Consider the following 19,466-nt stretch of genomic DNA (forward strand, 5'->3'; position numbering starts at 1 on the left):
GCAGGTTAACATCGCCGGTAGCGGACATTGTTAACCTGGGCCACGACCGATCCGGTATGGAATTCTTTGTATGAACACTCATATTTGTTTGGCAAAGTTTTAAGCCAGATGCCCTTCCTGACACAACCCTCTGTATTTATCTGGACTTGGGACCGGCCTACAGTTTGCAGTGGCTTGTGCCCCCCATAGGGTTGCATTACCGTACTGCAAACAATGATAGACAAATTATATACTCTCGTCACAAATAAAAGTCTTTGCATTGACATTTTCAATCACACTTAAGTTTTACTACAAACACGGATGCTCAAAATTCAATATGTAGCAGTATGAAATCTGTTTTGTTAAGATTCACAGCCCTCTCAACGAAAACAAGTGACCGCAATTGTGCGTGCGTGTGAACTGCTTTGGAGCGTCAACATGAAACACCCAGTCAGAGGGGGGTGATTAGATTGGTATATTACTGCGAGACACCTAGGACATGGGCACTCATTAACAAGCTGGAGTTCTGTACACATTGGGGACATACAAAAAATAATTAATTGGTGATGGAAAAACAACTCTGACAATATTTTTTATATTAATACCAACAAGGCTGCTTTTTTTCTGTTCCAGTTTAGAACATGAACAATTTGCTAAAAAATAATTGAGGGTAGTCGTCAGTCTTGTCGCTCATGTCCTGTTGGCTTCATCCCAGGGTGATTTTCCAGTTTTCTTCAAACAACTCGATGCTCATGTGGAATGAAAAGATTCACAAGGAATTTAGACAAAGAAGAAATGCTTCACTTGGCTTTTCTTCCACGTAAAATAAATGTCCAAACAAAAACTCCACCAGCCTCAATTCCAAGACACTGTACACTCTCAAAATCAAACAGAATACAGTACATCACGTTTTGTTTTACTTCACTTGAACTGCAAAACGAGAGGGCGGGGAAGAAAAATACAAATTTACCAAGTCTACAGTGATGACGATTCTCTGTGGATGTGTACTGGAATCAGAGAAAACAGTTGATCTGCATTTTTTTTCTTTTTTCTTTTCCCTAAAGTGATGTCCCTGTCCATGACAGCCGACCCCAACTGCCTAATTTCCACAAGTACTCTTTGCTCTGGCGCCGAGAGCCAGGGAGGCTGAACATTGGGGGTGGGCGTCTTTGTCTGGCTTAATTGTTCTTTTTCTCCCTGTCTGGGTTGGCCGTGATGTCTGCCGCCGGGGCATCGACTGCTGTTGTGTCATCCTGGTGGTGGTCCACTCCACTGGTGCCATACTCGTTGACCCTATTGGGGTCCACTCGATAAATCCAGCGCTGATACAGGTAGATGAAGAACACAACATCTGCAGAGAGGACAGAGGACGTGTTAATGCATTTCGTCGTGTGGTGGCCAGTGGCAGTGATATAATAGGCCTTTATTAGTAATTTTCCATATATTTTCTTTTGCAGTTGTCCTCATTAGGGTTGCAGGTGAGCTGCAGCTCATCCCTGCTGACTTTGGGGAGAGAAGGAGTACACAGTGGGCTGGTCACTAGCCAATTTCAAGCCACTTACAGACAACTATTCACACTCACATTTACACCCCACGGTCCCAGTGAATCCAACATGCATGTTTTATGAATGTGAGCGGAATCCAGAGCCCTTGGAGAAAACACACGCGGGCATGGGGAGAACAATGAAAGGAACACAGGTAGGCCAGAGCAGCGATCTGAACCTCTGAACTGTAAAATAGACGTAACCACCAAGCCATCATGCAGCCAATCAGAGATGCCAACCTCTATCATCATCTCTCAGGAACATTCTGGATATTTTGTCAGGAACATTTTGGTTTGTCAGGAACATTTGCATCTCAGCCAAAACAAACACGCAACCAGAAAAACTCTGTTCTTCCATTCTTTGAATAATTTTGAGTGACAAAATATTGACATTTAATTTTTTAAAATTTATTCAATACTGTCTTGTCACTTAATGGATAAATATACAATAATTGAATGAGTTTTATTTACTGAAAAACACATTACAAGAAATATCAGTCCTTGTCATCCAGTCGTCCTTTAACAAAGCTAAACTGATTTAAAAAAAATTAATTTTAAGAACATTTATTATGCAGATCTAAAAAGTAAAAATGAAAACACAGAACTTGCAGTATGCATAGACTATAAAATATGTGTTACCGGTTTTTATGTACATGGTGGTTCTGACTACAGTATTTGGGTTTAAGGTCTGTGTGTGTGTGGGTGTATATATACATATGTGGGCGTGTATGTGTTTAAATACACATGTACATGTTTACACATGTAAGTGACCATGTAGATGCTCATTAAGGTGACTTACATGTACTTATGCATGTCTAGTAGGAATATCACAATATTCACGATATTGCGAAATTTAAAGTGCCTCGATATTGTGGTAGTCTTGTCTCGGTATAGAATAATGAGCCGTTGTGCTTAAAATTTAGATACAGCCAGGCAACTGACCAAAACTTGTCGGACAATCAGAAGTTACGCTGGCTTAATTGAAGCATGTGATTATTTTTGTCTTGCAATCACAAGCCACGCTACATACATGTTAAGCGCTTGAAGTCTATTCGCTTGGTCTCTCGAACATTTTCGACTTTCTCGTAATGGTGACCACATGGCAAGTGTCTGTACAAAATACGGAGAAATCGGAACCATTGGCATCTCCAATAGCCCATTTGAACTCAGTTTGTAACGAAAACCAGAATATCTACGGGATTGAAAAAGTATAAATCTAATTTAACCTAAAATGAATTAAAGTGGGAAGTCTTACCATGTTTCCCATTCAGTGAAGGGTACATTTCTCTCACTTTCATCCTTTAATACTTCACAAATATTTTTTACTGTACATTATACTTTTCTTCTCAAGCATGAAGTGAACCCACTCCAAAATTCTCACCAACATTCTGTCACCTTTCCAGCAAATGTGCTTTGCTCATCTTTTTATCCACAGATGCCAATTATTTTGTTTCTTTGCAATCTCTAACACTCTTCTGGTAAGTGGTAAAATAATATAAACACCGTAAATGGCAGCTTTACAGATGCCACATCTGTGATTTATGTTAAAGACGTCCACCATGATACATTGTCGTATCAGTCACAGTAAAGGTACAGCACCTTAAAAAAGTACTCATACGCCTTGACCTTTTTCACATTTTGTGACCTTACAATCACAAACTTTACATTTTGTTGAGATTTGTTTGACAGACCAACAGAAAGTCGCACATAATTGTGAAGTGGAATGAAAATTATATACTATTTTCAAAATTCTAAGTGAAAATAAAGTCAATCTGAAAAGTGAGGTGTACATTTGTATTCAGCCCCCTGTACTCTGATACCCCTAAATACAATCCAGTGCCTCCAAAAGCCACCAATTAGTAAAGAGTCCACCTGTGCATAATTTACTCTTAATAGAAATACATCTGTTCTTTGAAAGCCTCAGTGGTTTGTCAGAGAACACAAGTGAACAAAAGCAACATGAAGACCAACGAACCCACCAGAAAGACCTGTATCTCTAATTGCCGCAAAAGATGAATCTACAAAGTATTGATGCAGGTAGGCTGAATATAAATGTACAAAAATGTAACACTTTGAAAACTATGTATCATTTACATTCTACTTGAAACTTGTGCTACATTGTGTTGGTCAATCATAAAATCTCATAGGTTGTAAATTGGAAAAATGTGAAAACCTTCAAGGGGTACAAATACCTTTTCAAGACACTGTATTTACAAAGGAAGCGGATGTTGTAACCAGAGGCAGTTTTAGTGGGTACTGCCATTCATTCGTTGCATTTCAGTGACAGTATGTACAAAATAGACTATTTGTGTTAATTATTATTTAAGAGCAGATGTACCATCTCTGAGGCATCCTATCCTGTACATCATGGGCATCTTGATGACAAAGGCAAATAGGTCATCAATGAACGTATTGAGAGCCTTGTATGTGAGCATCCTCCACGGGAGGTGGGCCACTGACTTCATTTTGTAGTTAATGAATAGCTGCGGCGTCATTGTGATGAAGCCTGAAATGGAGAGAGAGAGAGAGAGATGTGAAACATCAGTTTGCAGGTGATGTGTGACTCCTGTTTGGAGTCAGCGCATTCGCAGAGACAATTGGGACCTGAACATGCAACCATGATGCAAGTAGAAAAACAGTGGTCCAAGTCAAGTCACTAAGAGAGGCAAGAATCTGGCGGTCAAAGGTCCGCCGCATCCAGAGCTGGTGTGCAGGGTTGTGCAACTAGTTTTCATGAGTGGTTGATTAGTTGTGCTGCAATTCGAAACCTGAATTGCAGGAAAATAGTGTCGCAGATGTCAGACAGGTTAGCAATTGTGACAATTTAAATGACAACTGCAAACAGAAGGACAAGCAGGTGTGTGGTCATAAATCTATAGTGTGGTTTGGAGATGAGCAGAGTCATGCATGTAGCTACATGGACTGTTATAATAGCCTAACATTGCTAAACTATCCATCCATCCATCCATCCATTTTCTGAGCCACTTCTCCTCACTAGGGTCGCGGGCGTGCTGGAGCCTATCCCAGCTATCATTGGGCAGGAGGTGGGGTACACCCTGAATTGGTTGCCAGCCAATCGCAGGGCACATACAAACAAACAACCATTCGCACTCACATTCACACCTCCGGGCAATTTATAGTTGTCAATTAACCTAACATGCATGTTTTTGGGATGTGGGAGGAAACCGGAGTGTTCGGAGAAAACCCATGCAGGCATGGGGAGAACATGCAAACTCCACACAGCCGTAAGTATTCAGACCCTTTGCTGAGGCACTCATATCGAACTCGGTCGGGTGCTGTCCATTTCTTCTCCTAACAGCTCACAGTGGATGTCAGAGCAAATGAGAATCATGAGGTCAAAGGAACTGCCTGACGAGCTCAGAGACAGAAATGTGGCAAGGCATAGATCTGGCCAAGGCTACAAAAAGATTTCTGCTCCACTTAAGGGGGTGTTTTTCAGCTGCAGGGACAGGGAGATTGGTTGCAATTGAAGAAAAGATGAATGCGACCAAGTACAGAGATATCCTGGACGAAAACCTTCTCCAGAGTGCTCAGAACCTCAGACTGGGCCGAAGGTTCAACTTAAAAAAAGTCAATGACCCTAAGCACACAGCTAAAATACCAAAGGAGTGGCTTCAGAACAACTCCGTGACTGTTTTAGAATGGCCCAGCCAGAGCCCTGACTTAAACCCAATTGAACATCTCTGGAAAGACCTGAAAATGACTGCCCACCAACATTCAACATCCAACCTGACAGAACTGGAGAGGATTTGCAAGGAGGAATGGGAGATGATCGCCAAATCCAGGTGTGAAAAATGGCTCTATTAGCTCAAAAGGGTGCGTCTACTAAATACTGAGCAAAGGATCTGAATACTTATGGCTGTGTGATATTTCAGTTTTTCTTTTTCAATAAATCTGCAAAAATTTCAACAATTCAGTTTTTTTTTCTGTCAATATGGGGTGCTATGTGTACATTAATGTGGAAAGAAAATGAACTGTCCAGTTCAGTCTCGTTCGGCCGCGTCGCTGTGTGTGCGGCAGGCCTAAGAAGCACAGTGTCCGACTGGAACGAAAATACAATGTTGCCTTACTTACCGAAGGTTAGCAAGAAGCCATAGAGCATGCCGAGTACCCATGAGTACCAGCCTTTGTGCTCGACATACAATAAACTGTAGATGGCATAGCAGCCAAACAGAGGGTAAAGCAGCCACGACAAGTACTTGAAGGCCATCTGTGTACAGAGCCAGAGGGACCAGGTCAAAAATAAGTACACATCATCATAATTTTTTTTCCTCAAGTAGTTCAACAATGCTTTAGACTTACATCGTCATAGATTTTGGTAGAAGATGCCACATATGTGGACTTGTCTTTGAACACAAGTCTCGGGAGGAATCCTGCAATTTTGTTCTCTCTGTCCAACTATGGAAAGACAAAACAAATTCTGACATCGAAACCTGCAACAATCATAAAAAATATTGTGCATGGTTTTGACTTACTTTGACATCCATGACTTTGGTGATTTTCCAGAGGTCGATAAGAAGGCCGATGAAGACGCTGACCTGCACCACAAAGTTGGTCTCGTTGTCAAGAATGTACAGCAGCACCACCAGAGACTGAAACACTCCGAAGATGATGGAGCGCACGGAGAGGCCTTCCAAAGACTGTCGGCTGTTCCAGAACTGGATGTCTAGAGAAGGTCAGAGTGGATGAAAACAGCAAGGTACAACAAGGAAGTGTCTTAAGCATGCACACGATGAGTGGTGTTGTCTTGACTTTACCATTCTTAAAGGCCAGAAACTCAAAGATGCTGTGTACAATGGAGACCACAATGGTGAGTCCCAGGAGGTAGGGGTTGGTTTCCAGTAGGGCCACCTTTAAAGATAATTTTAATACTTAAAGCACTAGGAGTTTAGGTTGCTTCATATCACAAGATAAAAGTTTGTGAATATTTGCACTTATTTCATAGTTCTGGACTTACAAATGATGTCTGTAGAAAAAAATATCACCCCAAAATATACTCAGTAGTAAATTTAGGCTAGTTTTCCGTTTAAATATTTGATTTTCAGGCAGATTTTGGCCCGCCCACATTTTGGACACAACAGCCTGTCACAGCCTGGCATGTAACGAGCAGTAAGCGATGACATTTCCTCACTGAACTACCATATTGTTCGGACTACAAGTTGCAGTTTTTTTCATAGTTTGGCCGGGTGTGCGACTTATACACCGGAGCGATTTATTCACCGGAGCGATTTATATGTGACATTTTTAACACATTTTTATATAATTTTAATGTTATATTCACACTGACAACCGCAAGAGGGCACTCTAGGCCTGTGTATCTGTACCTCCAACTGACAATGAGTCTGACGAAAGCGACGTAGAAGAGGAAGCGGTGCATCGTCTACCTCCGGAGTTGGCGGATTATACACCAGTCCAAATGGATGTTCATAATTTGGACACCATTTATTTAAAACATGACCCAGCCCCCTAAAATAATCGGAATCGAGAATCGTTAGGAACTGGAATCGAAATAAGGAACCGGAATAGGGACTGGAATTGCCCAAATTCAAATGATTCCGAACCCTACTTGTTATTGTCCACAAAAAAAACATCCAGACTTTCAATATAGGCAAAAATTACACCGTACACTATATAGTTCAATAAGGAAATGTCATCGCCTCGTGCTCCTGATGTGTCAGTTTGACATGACCAAAATGTGGGAGGGCCACAATTTGGCATAAAATCTAATTTAATTAGAAAACAAGCCTAAAAGTACTACTGAGGTCAACCATTGCTAACGGACTCCACCAATCAGGCCTTTATGGTACAGTGGCAAAACGGAAGCCACTTTTCACTAAAGGGCACATGGCAGTCCAATTGGAGTTTGCCAAATGGTACCTTAAGGATTCTCAGACCTGTAGAAAATAAATTATCTGGTCTGACGAAACCAAATAGATTTTTTTTTGGCCTTAATTGCAAGCGTCATATCTCGAGAAGAGGCACTGCTCATCACCTGGCTAACAACATCCCTACTGTGAAGCATGGTGGTGGCAGCATCATGCTGTGGGGCTGTTTTTCTGCTGCAGGAACTGGGTGACTAGTCCGTATAGAGTGTAAGATGACAGCTGCCAAATATAGAGAAATTCTTCTAGAGAACTTGCTCCAGAGTGCTCTGGAACTCAGACTAGGGCTTCGCTTCATGTTCCAACACGACAATGACCCAAGGCCCACAGCCAAGATACCAAAGGAGTGGCTTCAGGAGCAGCCTGTGAATCTCCTTAAGTGGCCCAGCCACAGCCAGGACTTGAATCCAATCGAACATCTTTAGAAAGACCGAAAAATGGCTGTCCACTGACGCTGTACATCCAATCTGACTGACATTGAGAGGATCTGCAGAGAAGAATGGGACAACATGCCCCACAACAGGTGTGCCATAGACATACCCAAGAAGACTTGTGAAGGCTGTGATTGCTCCCAAAGGTGCTTCACCAAAATATTAAGCCAAGGGTGTGAATACTTATGTACCAATTATGTTTACATTTTCAATAAGTTTGCACAATTGTCTGTAAATGTTTTTACTTTGTCATTATGGGATATTTTATGTAGATTTTTTTAAAAAGAAAACTGTACTCAAAGCAGCTTTAAGTCTAACATAGCAAAATGTGGAAAAAGTGAAGGGGTGTGAATAATTTCTGGTGCCACTATATTTTGGGAGGAATTTTTCTCTGCAGAAATTATTTTAAAGTCCAGAACTATGAAATAAGTGCCACTGTTCAAAGCAGCAGAGAGATTGTTACATCCACCCTACCTTGACAGAGTCCTGATCCTCGTCAGACTGCTCGTAGGTGTCCTCAGGCAGGAAGTTCCACATCGAGCGAGCATTCTGGGCAGCGTAGAGCTGCCAGCGCCACAAGGACAGCGGGCAGTAGTTAAGGCGCAGCGGTAGTGTTGTCAGGGTGTTGTTGATGGGATAGTAGTCCTTCTGAAGGTTCCAGTAGTCATTGAAGTACACTATTGGGTAGTAGTCACCGCTCACCGCATCAAACTTCACATCTGGTGGAAGACGGAGCAGAGGAATGTTAAAGGTGTCTCTGAACACATCTTCAATATTTCACATACAGGTATCTTGTAGTTGAAAAACTTACGTTGGTCTAGCGGAGGTGGGACAGAGCCTTTCACCCAGGCTGTGTGGTCGTCCACCATGTTGATGGTGAGGTTGGGGTGCCAGTGAGAGATGATCTCCACTGGACCGTGGCTCTCAGCCCGCTGAGAGGAAATTAAATTGCACAGATGTCAACAATCAATACACTTCTGGAAAGGCTTTTTTCCATTCAAAGGAATGTGTTAATTTGTTAAATGTTGTTTCGCTTCACTCAAGTAAGGGTTTACGTTGCTGGCACCAACTGTACATCACGATAACTAAAAAAGGGCACATCTACTAACCGGGCACACTGGACAAAATTGCTGCTCAGTCCATTTTGCGCTGTTCTACCCCAAAACACTAAATACTTGGGAGTAGATGCAAATACATGACTTACGCATGTGCAATGTGATTAATCAAACCTGAGACGATATGGCAAGGCTCATTTTGTGTCTTGTGTCTGAAAGGCATGTGCAAATTGGCACTGCTGCGTGTAACGATTTCTGCGGTTATTGTGGCGAGGACACATACGCAAAATGAGAGGAGACGGTCAGAACTGAGCTTTTCTACTAGAGGTCGGACTTGCACTATAAATCCCTAATTGCTATTCTTATTCACAGTAATGAATGACTAGAGAATCACAATTGAATTGTTACTCCTTGTACTATACCAAAATAAAGACGTCATTGTCCAACAAAGGAAAAATAAAATTTCTCTAGTGAGCGCCTGGCCGGAGCTCGTCCGTAGCAACCATCTCCCGATAGACAGTCCGGTCTTGTGCCTGGTGGATAATGGTGGACGGGGCAGAACACCGCAACCTGACACCCAGGAGAGCTTGGGACCTCACTGGGGGCGTCACCAGCCGGGAGGAGGAGGTTGGGTGGCTGCCTGGATCACCGGCATGGCTGGAGTGCCGTTACACAGACGCACAACATGTCCAATAAATTGGAGTGCACGGTGCCTGATTGTTGTTGAGACTGCCTCAATCAATCAAATAATCCAATGAGATTATTTGAAAACTATTTATAGCTCTCTGGTTAAATCCTGGCATCTTTTATTGGGGGGTAGCAGATTGTGCCACAACACCAGAAAGAGGTACACTGACACATTTTGGCAGCTGCCAAAAAGAGGTTACCAAAACACTTTTTATTCCAAAATGTATTACTTTAACCAGGATGCCTCGCCATATTGAGGCCATGGTCTGTTTTGCGCCGGTCTCTGTGCCGTAAAATACGTAAATCCACACTGGCTGAGAACATTAACCGCTAGTTAGGTGCTAGCTGCTAGCAATCATCTGCCACAATGTGATGAATATATCTTGCACAACTTTCTCCCGTTCTTTCTGCTACGGTTGCAGTCATGAACATTTATGCAGCTCTTTGGGCATTTGGCCCTCGGACGCCTAGTTCGGCGGAGATTATCATTTTGGGGGAGACAGCTACGTGCATCCGTGTTTTATGATCTGATGAACGGCTACAGTCGTAAGTGTACAACTGAGCATATGCGCATGCGCACCAAGTCAAAACGGTGGTGGTCGTAACACAAAAAGTAAACATGGCACGGTAGCACCTTGTCATAGTAAATTATTCTTTGATTCGTTTTCATTCGAATCTGAAAATTCTGACACACCGTTTTTTTCCCCCCGCACTGACAGTAACACAAAAAGTAAACATGGCACGGTAGCACCTTGTCATAGTAAATTATTCTTTGATTCGTTTTCATTAGAATCTGAAAATTCTGACACACCGTTTTTCCCCCCCCGCACTGACAAGTAGACTCGAATCAGTATCAACTCGTTCATTGTCCTATTTTCCAGTAAGGTAAACATTTTTGAAATGTCAGAAACAAAAATTATTGGAACATACAGTGCCGCGAAAAATTATTGGCCGCCTTCTCAAATTCTTATATTTTTCCTGTTTCCCCACTTTAATTTAAGATCAAACAAATTTAAACAGACAAATAGAACTCAAATTAACTTAAAATGCTGTTTTTGAATAATTTCATTTATTAAGGACCTGGCTCTGCATGAAAAAGTAATGACCTCCCTTGTTAAATCATGAATTAATTGTGGATAATCAGAATTTTATTAAATTCTACAATGGCAATAACTCATCCAAGAGTGACTCATCCACGAGGCCAAAAAGGAACTTAGGACAACGAGCCAGGTGCGCTCGCAAATTTTCCATATTGAAAACCAGGGATATCCAGAGTTCAAAACCATTTTTAAAATATGGCGGTCTGTACCACTTTTACACCTGTTGCCAACAGCAACAATCTGTTCTAGAGTGAATAAACAATTTAGTGCCTGCTATTCAGAATCCTAGTGTAATAAAAGATAAAATTTTTAGTGGATCATGCACAACACGGCCACTATAAGCGTACACAATCTGTTGAGTGTTTAGGGCCCGATTTGAGACCTTACTAAATCCGGCCCTTGATGAAGTCGTGCAAGTATACGGGCTTTCGAGGTTACGGATGACGCACAATGAACTAGATTGCCCAGCAGTTTAAGAATGTGGTCACATGGCACAAAAAGGCAACTTCAGTTGCATCATACTATTTTACATCACAATTTAATATTTATGGCCTAGATGCATTTTTCATAAAAATATCTACTGTACATATGACTTTACTTCTGGATTAACGTAGGGCATTCTAACTTGTGTTCCGTAGAAACGGAACTCGTGCGTGCATGTTTTGGTAGCAGCTTAAAACTGAGAATATTTCATTTTAATGTTCAAAATCCAACTTTGGTGTCTGCTTGATTCATTAGGTGTTAAAGAGTTATCACACTCATCAATCAAGAGATGGGGCCACAAAATTGCTGATATGAAATATTTCATATCAGCAATTTTATGTTTGCACAAGAGTACTTACCATATTTCTCGTGTATAATGCACACTTTCTTTCCCAAAAATTGTCAAAAGTCAATAGTGCGCATTATACATAGGTATAAAGGGGGGGGGGGACTTTCACATTTTATAAATGTATGCCACCATCTAGAGGTTATGAAAAAGGTGTACACTTTCATTCCAATAAGACTGGTACGTATCACTGCAGAGTGGGTACGAAAAGTATTCAGATCCCCTTAAATGTTTCACTCTGTTATATTGCAGCCATTTGCTAAATTCATTTAAATTAATTTTCCCCTCAATGTACACACAGCACCCCATATTGACAGAAAAACAACTGAATTGTTGAAATTTTTGCAGATTGAAAAAGAAAAACAGAAATATCACACAGCCATAAGTATACAGACCCTTTGCTGTGACACTCTTATTAAACTCGAGTGCTGTACATTTCTTCTGATCATCCTTGAGATGGTTCTACACCTTTATTGCAGTCCAGCTGTTTGATTATACTGATTGTACTTGATTGGAAAGCCACACACCTGTCTATATAAGTAAGACCTTACAGCTCACAGTGCATGTCAGACCAAATGAGAATCATGAAGTCAAAGGAACTGCCTGAAGAGCTCAGAGACAGAATCGTGGCAAGGTACAGATCTAGCCAAGGTTACAAAAAAATTCTGCTCCACTTAAGGTTCCTAAGAGCACAGTGGACTCCATAATCCTTAAATTGAAGACATTTGGGACGACCAGAACTCTTCCTAGAGCTGGTCGTCCAGCCAAACTGAGCAATCGGGGTAGAAGAGCCTTGGTGAGAGACGTAAAGAAGAACCCAAAGATCATTGTGGCTGAGCTCACTGCAGCCCTCCACCAGTCGGGGCTTTATGGCAGAGTGACCCGACAGAAGCCTCTCCTCAAGTTTGTAAAAAAAAAAAAGCACCTGAAGGACTCAAAGATGGTGATAAATAAGATTCTCTGGTCTGATGAGACCAAGATAGAACTTTTTGGCCTTAATTCTAAGCGGTGTGTGGAGAAAAACCAGGCACTGCTCATCACCTGTCCAATACAGTCCCAACAGTGATGCATGGTGGTGGCAGCGTCATGCTGTGGGGGTGTTTTTCAGCTGCAGGGACAGGACGACTGGTTGCAATTGAAGGAAATATGAATGCGGCCAAGTACAGAGATATCCTGGACGAAAACCTTCTCCAGAGTGCTCAGGACCTCAGACTGGGCCAAAGGTGCACCTTCCAACAAGACAATGACCCTAAACACACAGCTAAAATAACGGAGTGGCTTCAGAACTGTTTTGAATGGCCCAGCCAGAGCCCTGACTTAAACCCAATTGAGCGTCTCTGGAGAGACCTGAAAATAGCTGTCCACCAACATTCGCCATCCAACCTGACAAAACTGAAGAGGATCTGCAAGGAGGAATGGCAGAGGATCCCCAAATCCAGGTGTGAAAACTTGTTGCATCATTCCCAAAAAGACTCACAGCTGTATCAGCTCAAAAGGGTGCTTCTACTAAATACTGAGAAAAGGGTCTGAATACTTATGCCTGTGTGTTATTTCAGTTTTCCTTTTTAAATAAATCTTCAAAAATTTCAACAATTCTGTTTTTTTTCTGTCAATATGGGATGCTGTGTGTACATTAAGGGGAAAAAATTCACAAATGATTTTAGCAAATGGCCCTTTGTCATTTGATTAGCAGGTAAAGGTCTCACATCACTGTCCAGCAGCTCAAGGGCGGGCCTTATTTGACATTTTATTTATCCTATAATTAACCAGGTAAAAGCTTATTAGGAGATGAAATATTTTTTTCAAAAGCCAAGAGGCAGCAGAAATGTTTCATTACATAAAATTCATATAATGAATAAAAAAAGACTACAAAATAACAGTGATATTAAAACGGATGGGATCGGATTTAAAAACAGTAACAAAGCCCAAATGCTTATGAGTAAATACATGGTGGGTTTAATTCATTGGAATTTGGCAGGTTTTAAGACATTTTTTGGGCCTCATTAGTGGGTTAATGGCTCTATACCTATGTGCCAAATGTTTAATATTTGTTTTCAGTGCAATTTGTGCAAACAGAGCCTGAGTCTGATTTATTTATATTTGTATTTATCTAAGATACTTTATTAATTGTTTGACATTACAATGCCAATGTTCAATGTTCTTTGAATGGAATTGAAAGTTCATTGCTCTTAAAAAGGATGTACAAAATTGCTATTGTGGCATGTTGAAACATAACAAAAAGCAAGAGCAATGGATAACACAAAAATATTGTACAAATAAAAATCTGCAATATAGCAGGTCCGTGGAGCAACAACTGTGCTACAGTGGAGGATTGCTGTATCTGTACTCAATGATGGTAAATTGCAGGGATTCATTGTTCCAGGGCTAGGACTCATTGTTTCCAGACCTGCATCCTCAAATTCACATAGTCTCAAGTGTAAAATGATCTATGGTTACAGAACAGATAAAGGTTGAACTGTCCTTTGGGAATTGTACTTCACTTTTTGCGCGTTTACGAGACGTGATATAATCGAACAGCGCTGTCTTTATTGACTGCTTGCCAGACCAAGCACAAGTTTTGCTGCAAAGCCAACTTTTATGTCCAGGCTGTTTTTGTTGCTACGTGTTGCTAACGGAAATGGCTAAGACTGTTACCGACTAGCTAGCGCCTTAACGGAACCTGCACGTCGGTTATTCGTCTTTTGGGGAAAACTCAGGAGAAACAAACAACTGCAGAGTCTCAAAATGGTGCCGTTCCCCGCCACGAAAGGCAGGGAGTTTGTCTCGCTGACACAGCAGATGATTGAACTACTGCAACAACAGGACATTTTCACAGCACTACTTCAGTAAAAGCAGGAAAACTTGAAAAGCTTTGTCACAACAACAACAAAAAACAGACTGGATGCACTTTCATACAGGAGGTAAAAGAAAGCTTACTTTCTATCTCTGTCCATCTAACAGTCACAAATCTGAAAGTCCTCTTGAGAAGTTTGCAATTTAGCAACAAGGGAAGGAAAACATGCAAATAAGCTTTTTTTCTTTATTAGTTAAACTAGTTAAGTTAAACATAACCCATTTCTTAAAAGGCCATATTACAACTTGTGTCATGAATGATTTTACTGTATGTTGTGATGCATCCAATCTAACCTTAGAAGCAATATTATGCACTGCACTTATTGCACTTCAAATTCTGTAAACTGTTATACAGTACCTGTATTTGATTTGTTGTTGTTCATCTGTTAATAAGTTAATAATTTTGTTTTAAACTATTCTTTAGAGTATTTATTACACAATATTTATTGGGATTTCTTCTTCTTTTTTTTTTTAAATCTCACACTTGGAAAAAAATAAATCAATAAAAAAAATCTAAAAACTAAAAGCATTTTTGAAAAAAAAAAAAAACGAATAAAAACTAACAAACCTGCTGTAAAAACTAATTAAAACTGACTGAATTTGAAAAAGAAAAGTCAAAACGAAATGAAAACTAACTATAATGGAAAATCCCAAACTCTTTTAACCCTGGTCCATACAAGGCCTATCACACGCAGAGCACCCCCCACTGGCCAGCAGGTGAATCAATTAAGAGGATTTACTGACTCCATATTGAATTTTGGGGGGGGGGGGAAGTAGTGCATTGCATTGATGAATCAATGTTTTTACCCATAACTAGTACTAATTGCAATACAAAATAACCACCTTAATCATCTCTGGATCTGCTTCCGTCTCTCCTGTCAGCAGATTCTTGGTCTTCATGAACTTTCTACGTTTGAATTTGTTTAGCACTGAAAAGCCAAAATGGTCCAATTTAAAACATCACCACAACTTACAGTGAATTGCATGTTTAAAATCTGATCACATCATGCGCTTACTTCGTGACGCATGAACAGTTGCGAGTCTGCGATACTGCCCTTTGCGCTTAGGGTCTGGGTGCAGTCCACTTTTCGTGAAGTGTGTGTGTATGTAGAGGGAGCCATTCTGCTGCACTGCCTAGAAATCAACACAGACACAGTAAGCATGGGACAGTATCAGATTTTGATGGTACGATAAGCTTGAGCAAAAAAAACATGGTATCACGGTATTTAAATTCCTGCTCCAAAATCTACTATTTTAAAAATGTAGGTTAACAAAAACACCTTTTTTTTCTCGATTGAACACAATCTATTTTATTTTTAAACAAAATATATAACCTTTGGTACATTAATACACAAACAAATAAATAAATATTAACACAGTAAATCACAATGTTCCATCAATGGTGAGCAACTTGTAGAACAGACCTGTGTTCCTTGGGTGCTACCTGGTGCCTGCAGGCACCATATTTGTGATCCATCCTCTTATATAGTGCAAACAAATATCCATCCATCCATTTTAAACACCGCTTATCCTGGTTAGGGTCGCGGGACGCTGGAGCCTATCCCAGCTGACTTCGGGCGAAAGGCGGATTACACCCTGAACTGGTCGCCAGTCAGTCGCAGGGCACATATAGACACGGACAACCATTCACACTCACATTCACACTGTCACTGAGTGGGAACTGAACCCACGCTGCCTGCACCAAAGTCAGGCGAGTGTACCACTACACCATCAGTGACGCAAAAAAAAAAAAATAAAACAAAAGAAAAGGTATTTAAAATTAAACTTAACTATTATAGGCTTTTAACGTTTTTTCCTACTAAACAAATTTATAGTGAAAAAACAATCACTACAAAACAAGGAAATATAAGAAAATAAATTATGCTGATAGATAACTTGTCTACAGTTGATTGGCATTGAGAAACACCAAGTGCCTCAAGCTTTGAGGAGCTCATCCGGTTTCTTCTGTCTGTCTGGAAAGGATCTGCCTTGTTTTTGAGAAGATTCTCGTCGAAGGGACTGTTAGCAACAGTTCCATTCGACACACTGGCACCTTCGTTAAAGGGGCTCTACGCAGATATCCGTATTTTGTTTCTAAATACATTAAATATGTCTGAAGTGCTGAAAACATATGCAAAGACAAAAATATACTGCTGAATTGCTGAGCTACAGTGGGTATGGAAACTATTCAACCCCCCTTAAATTTGTCACTTGGTTACATTTGCTAAAATAATTTAAGTTCATTTCCCCCCCTCAATGTACACACAGCACCCAATATTGACAGAGAAACACAGAATTGTTTTGCAGATTTATTAAAAAAGAAAAACTGAAATATCACACACCCATAAGTATTCAGATCCTTTGCTCAGTATTTAGTAGAGGCACTCTTTTTGAGCAAAAAAAAGCCATGAGTCTTTTTGGGAATGATGAAACAAGTTTTTCACACCTGGATTTGGGGATTCCTCCTTGCAGATCCTCTCCAGTTCTGTCAGGTTGGATGGTGAACATTGGTGGACAGCCATTTTCAGGTCTCTCCAGAAATGCTCAATTGGGTTTAAGTCAGGACTCTGCCTGGGCCATTCAAGAACAGTCACAGAGTTGTTCTGAAGCCACCCCTTTGTTATTTCAACTGTGTGCTTAGGGTCATTGTCTTGTTGGAAGGTGAACCTTCGGCCCAGTCTGAGGTCCTGAGCACTATGGAGAAGGTTTTCATCCAGGATATCCCTGTACTTGGCTGCATTCATCTTTCCTTCGATTGCAACCAGTCGTCCTGACCCTGCAACTGAAAAACACTCCCACAGCATGATTCTGCCACCACCATGCTTCACTGTTGGGACTGTATTGGACAGGTGCCTGGTTTTCTCCACACATACCGCTAAGAATTAAGGCCAAAAAGTTCTATCTTGGTCTCACTAGACCAGAGAATCTTATTTCTCACCATCTTGGAGTCTTTCACATGTTTTTTAGCGAACTCAATGTGGGCTTTCATGTGTCTTGCACTGAGGAGAGGCTTCCGTCTGGCCACTCTGCCATAAAGCCCCGACTGGTGGAGGGCTGTAGTGATGGTTGACTTTCTAGAACTTTCTCCTATCTCCCGACTGCATCTCTGGAGCTAAGCCACGGTGATCTACGGGTTCTTCTTTACCTCTCTCACCGAGGCTCTTCTCCCCCGATTACTCATTTTGGCCGAACGGCCAGCTCTAGGAAGGGTTCTGGTCGTCCATAACGTCTTCCATTTAAGGATTATGGAGGCCACTGTGCTCTTAGGAAGCTTAAGTGCAGCAGAATTTATTTTGCAGCCTTGGCCGGATCTGTGCCTCGCCACAATTCTGTCTCTGAGCTCTTCAGGCAGATCCTTTGACTTCATGATTCTCATTTGCTCTGACATGCACTGTGAGCTGTAAGGTCTTATATAGACAAGTGTGTGGCTTTCCCAATCAAGTCCAATCAGTATAATCAAACACAGCTCGACTCCAATGAAGGTGTAGAACCATCAAGGATGATCAAAAGAAATGGACAGCACCCGAGTTAAATATATGAGTGTCACAGCAAAGGGTCTGAATGCTTATGGCTGTGTGATATTTCAGTTTTTCTTTTTTTAATAAATCTGCAAAGATTTCAACAATTCCGTTTTTTTCTGTCAATATGGGGTGCTGTGTGTACATTGAGGAAAATAAAATGAACTTAAATTATTTTCGCAAATGGCTGCAATTTAACAAAGAGTGAAAAATTTAAGGGGGCCTGAATACTTGCCGTACTCATTCTATATCTTAAGCATCTTTTTCACCAGTTTGAATTTTCCTGATTTTCTGGGCGGGACTAAAACACGCGTATACTTTCTAGCGTGAGTACCCTCCCCCACTATATAAGTACAAAGTGAAGTCATTTTGCTTGGCTATGTTGCTCACTTATGAGTTAACTGTGGTTAGCTTCTTTAACAAGACCCATTTACCACTCCAACTTGCAGTTACCAAGCTAAAGATGCTACACCCTGAAAATGTGTCTTCGCTGGATGACTCAATCCCAGAAAATGAGGAAATAAAAAAGCAATCGATTGACTTTTTAAAGACACGCAGATGGCGAGCTAAACATCAAACACCACCGGCCAACTCTGCAGCGCGCATTTTACGACAGATCGTGGTAGCTTTGTAAACGTTCAGAGACAACATGGCTTCATGGGTAACTTGATACTAGTGAATGGGGGCAGTGCCGACTGTCTAACTACCTGGGCTTCCTCCTAAACATGCCACTGTCGTCAGGTGCCATGTTCAGCTATTACATTATGTCATCAACAACGAGAGTAAGTTGAGTTGTGTGCTTATTTTTATGATTATAGTCCACAATAACCATTAAATTTTGAAGTTGAGCCTCCTAACGTGATATTACATCGTATAAGATATCATCCCCTCAGTATGTTTGATTCCTTTTGGCACATCAATTTGACACATCCACAGCGTCTGCGAGCTGAGGTGGTGGCCTTTATTATTCAAGTTTTGATACCTGATTTTATATGCTTAGTGATTTTTTCATTCATTCAAATTTGACAGGCTTGTTAACATTACCCTTCTCTGTGGTGTGCCAAATTTACATTTAATTTTTTGGGCCTGCCTAGTCCTACTAAAAATTCCAGAATTTGTATCTTCAATAAAATTCAGACCATTGAATTTTATTGAAGATATAAATTCTGGAAAAAAAAAGTTTTGAAATTTTTTCTGCCAATGTCACTCACATAACGTGTGTGCACTGCCGCCCCTTCCCCCTCTGTTCAGCTGTGAAGGAGGAAAAAAAGGCAGCTTGGCTCTCCTCATTAAGTCCTCTCCTGTCCTTTTGTGTATTTGAGTGAAAAAGTAAAACCGCTGTAATAGAGAACTATTATTTCATCCATGTAGCGAGCCTTCTAAAATACTGAGATTGATAGAGGGTTTTTTCGTCACTTTTCCTAAAATTTACAAATATAAAAAAAGAGACGTGGTGCCCTACACGAGACAAATATAATTGGATTATATTCTTCTAAAGTTCATTGAATCACACCGGAAGGAGACAGGCGTCTAACTGCCGACTCTCCTTTTCCCAAATTACTTAAGCT

General features: G+C 40.9%; 1 protein-coding gene across 1 annotated transcript in view; it reads right to left on the bottom strand.

The window, feature by feature from the left end:
• Positions 1-442: 442 nt before the first annotated feature.
• Positions 443-19,466, bottom strand: part of clptm1 (CLPTM1 regulator of GABA type A receptor forward trafficking) — a 27,408-nt gene continuing 8,384 nt past the window's right edge. Inside the window, exons 5-14 of the mRNA XM_061682334.1 lie at positions 15,397-15,514; positions 15,224-15,309; positions 8,668-8,788; positions 8,331-8,575; positions 6,301-6,394; positions 6,019-6,209; positions 5,846-5,941; positions 5,618-5,753; positions 3,861-4,028; positions 443-1,330 (exon numbers count right to left, since the gene is read on the bottom strand). Of these exons, the coding sequence (XP_061538318.1) occupies positions 1,158-1,330; positions 3,861-4,028; positions 5,618-5,753; positions 5,846-5,941; positions 6,019-6,209; positions 6,301-6,394; positions 8,331-8,575; positions 8,668-8,788; positions 15,224-15,309; positions 15,397-15,514 (1,428 nt within the window). The 3' untranslated portion in view covers positions 443-1,157. The remainder of the gene's footprint in view (positions 1,331-3,860; positions 4,029-5,617; positions 5,754-5,845; positions 5,942-6,018; positions 6,210-6,300; positions 6,395-8,330; positions 8,576-8,667; positions 8,789-15,223; positions 15,310-15,396; positions 15,515-19,466) is intronic.

This window comes from Phycodurus eques, chromosome 7, assembly GCF_024500275.1.
Source record: "Phycodurus eques isolate BA_2022a chromosome 7, UOR_Pequ_1.1, whole genome shotgun sequence".
In the NCBI taxonomy this organism is placed as follows: Eukaryota; Metazoa; Chordata; class Actinopteri; order Syngnathiformes; family Syngnathidae; genus Phycodurus; species Phycodurus eques.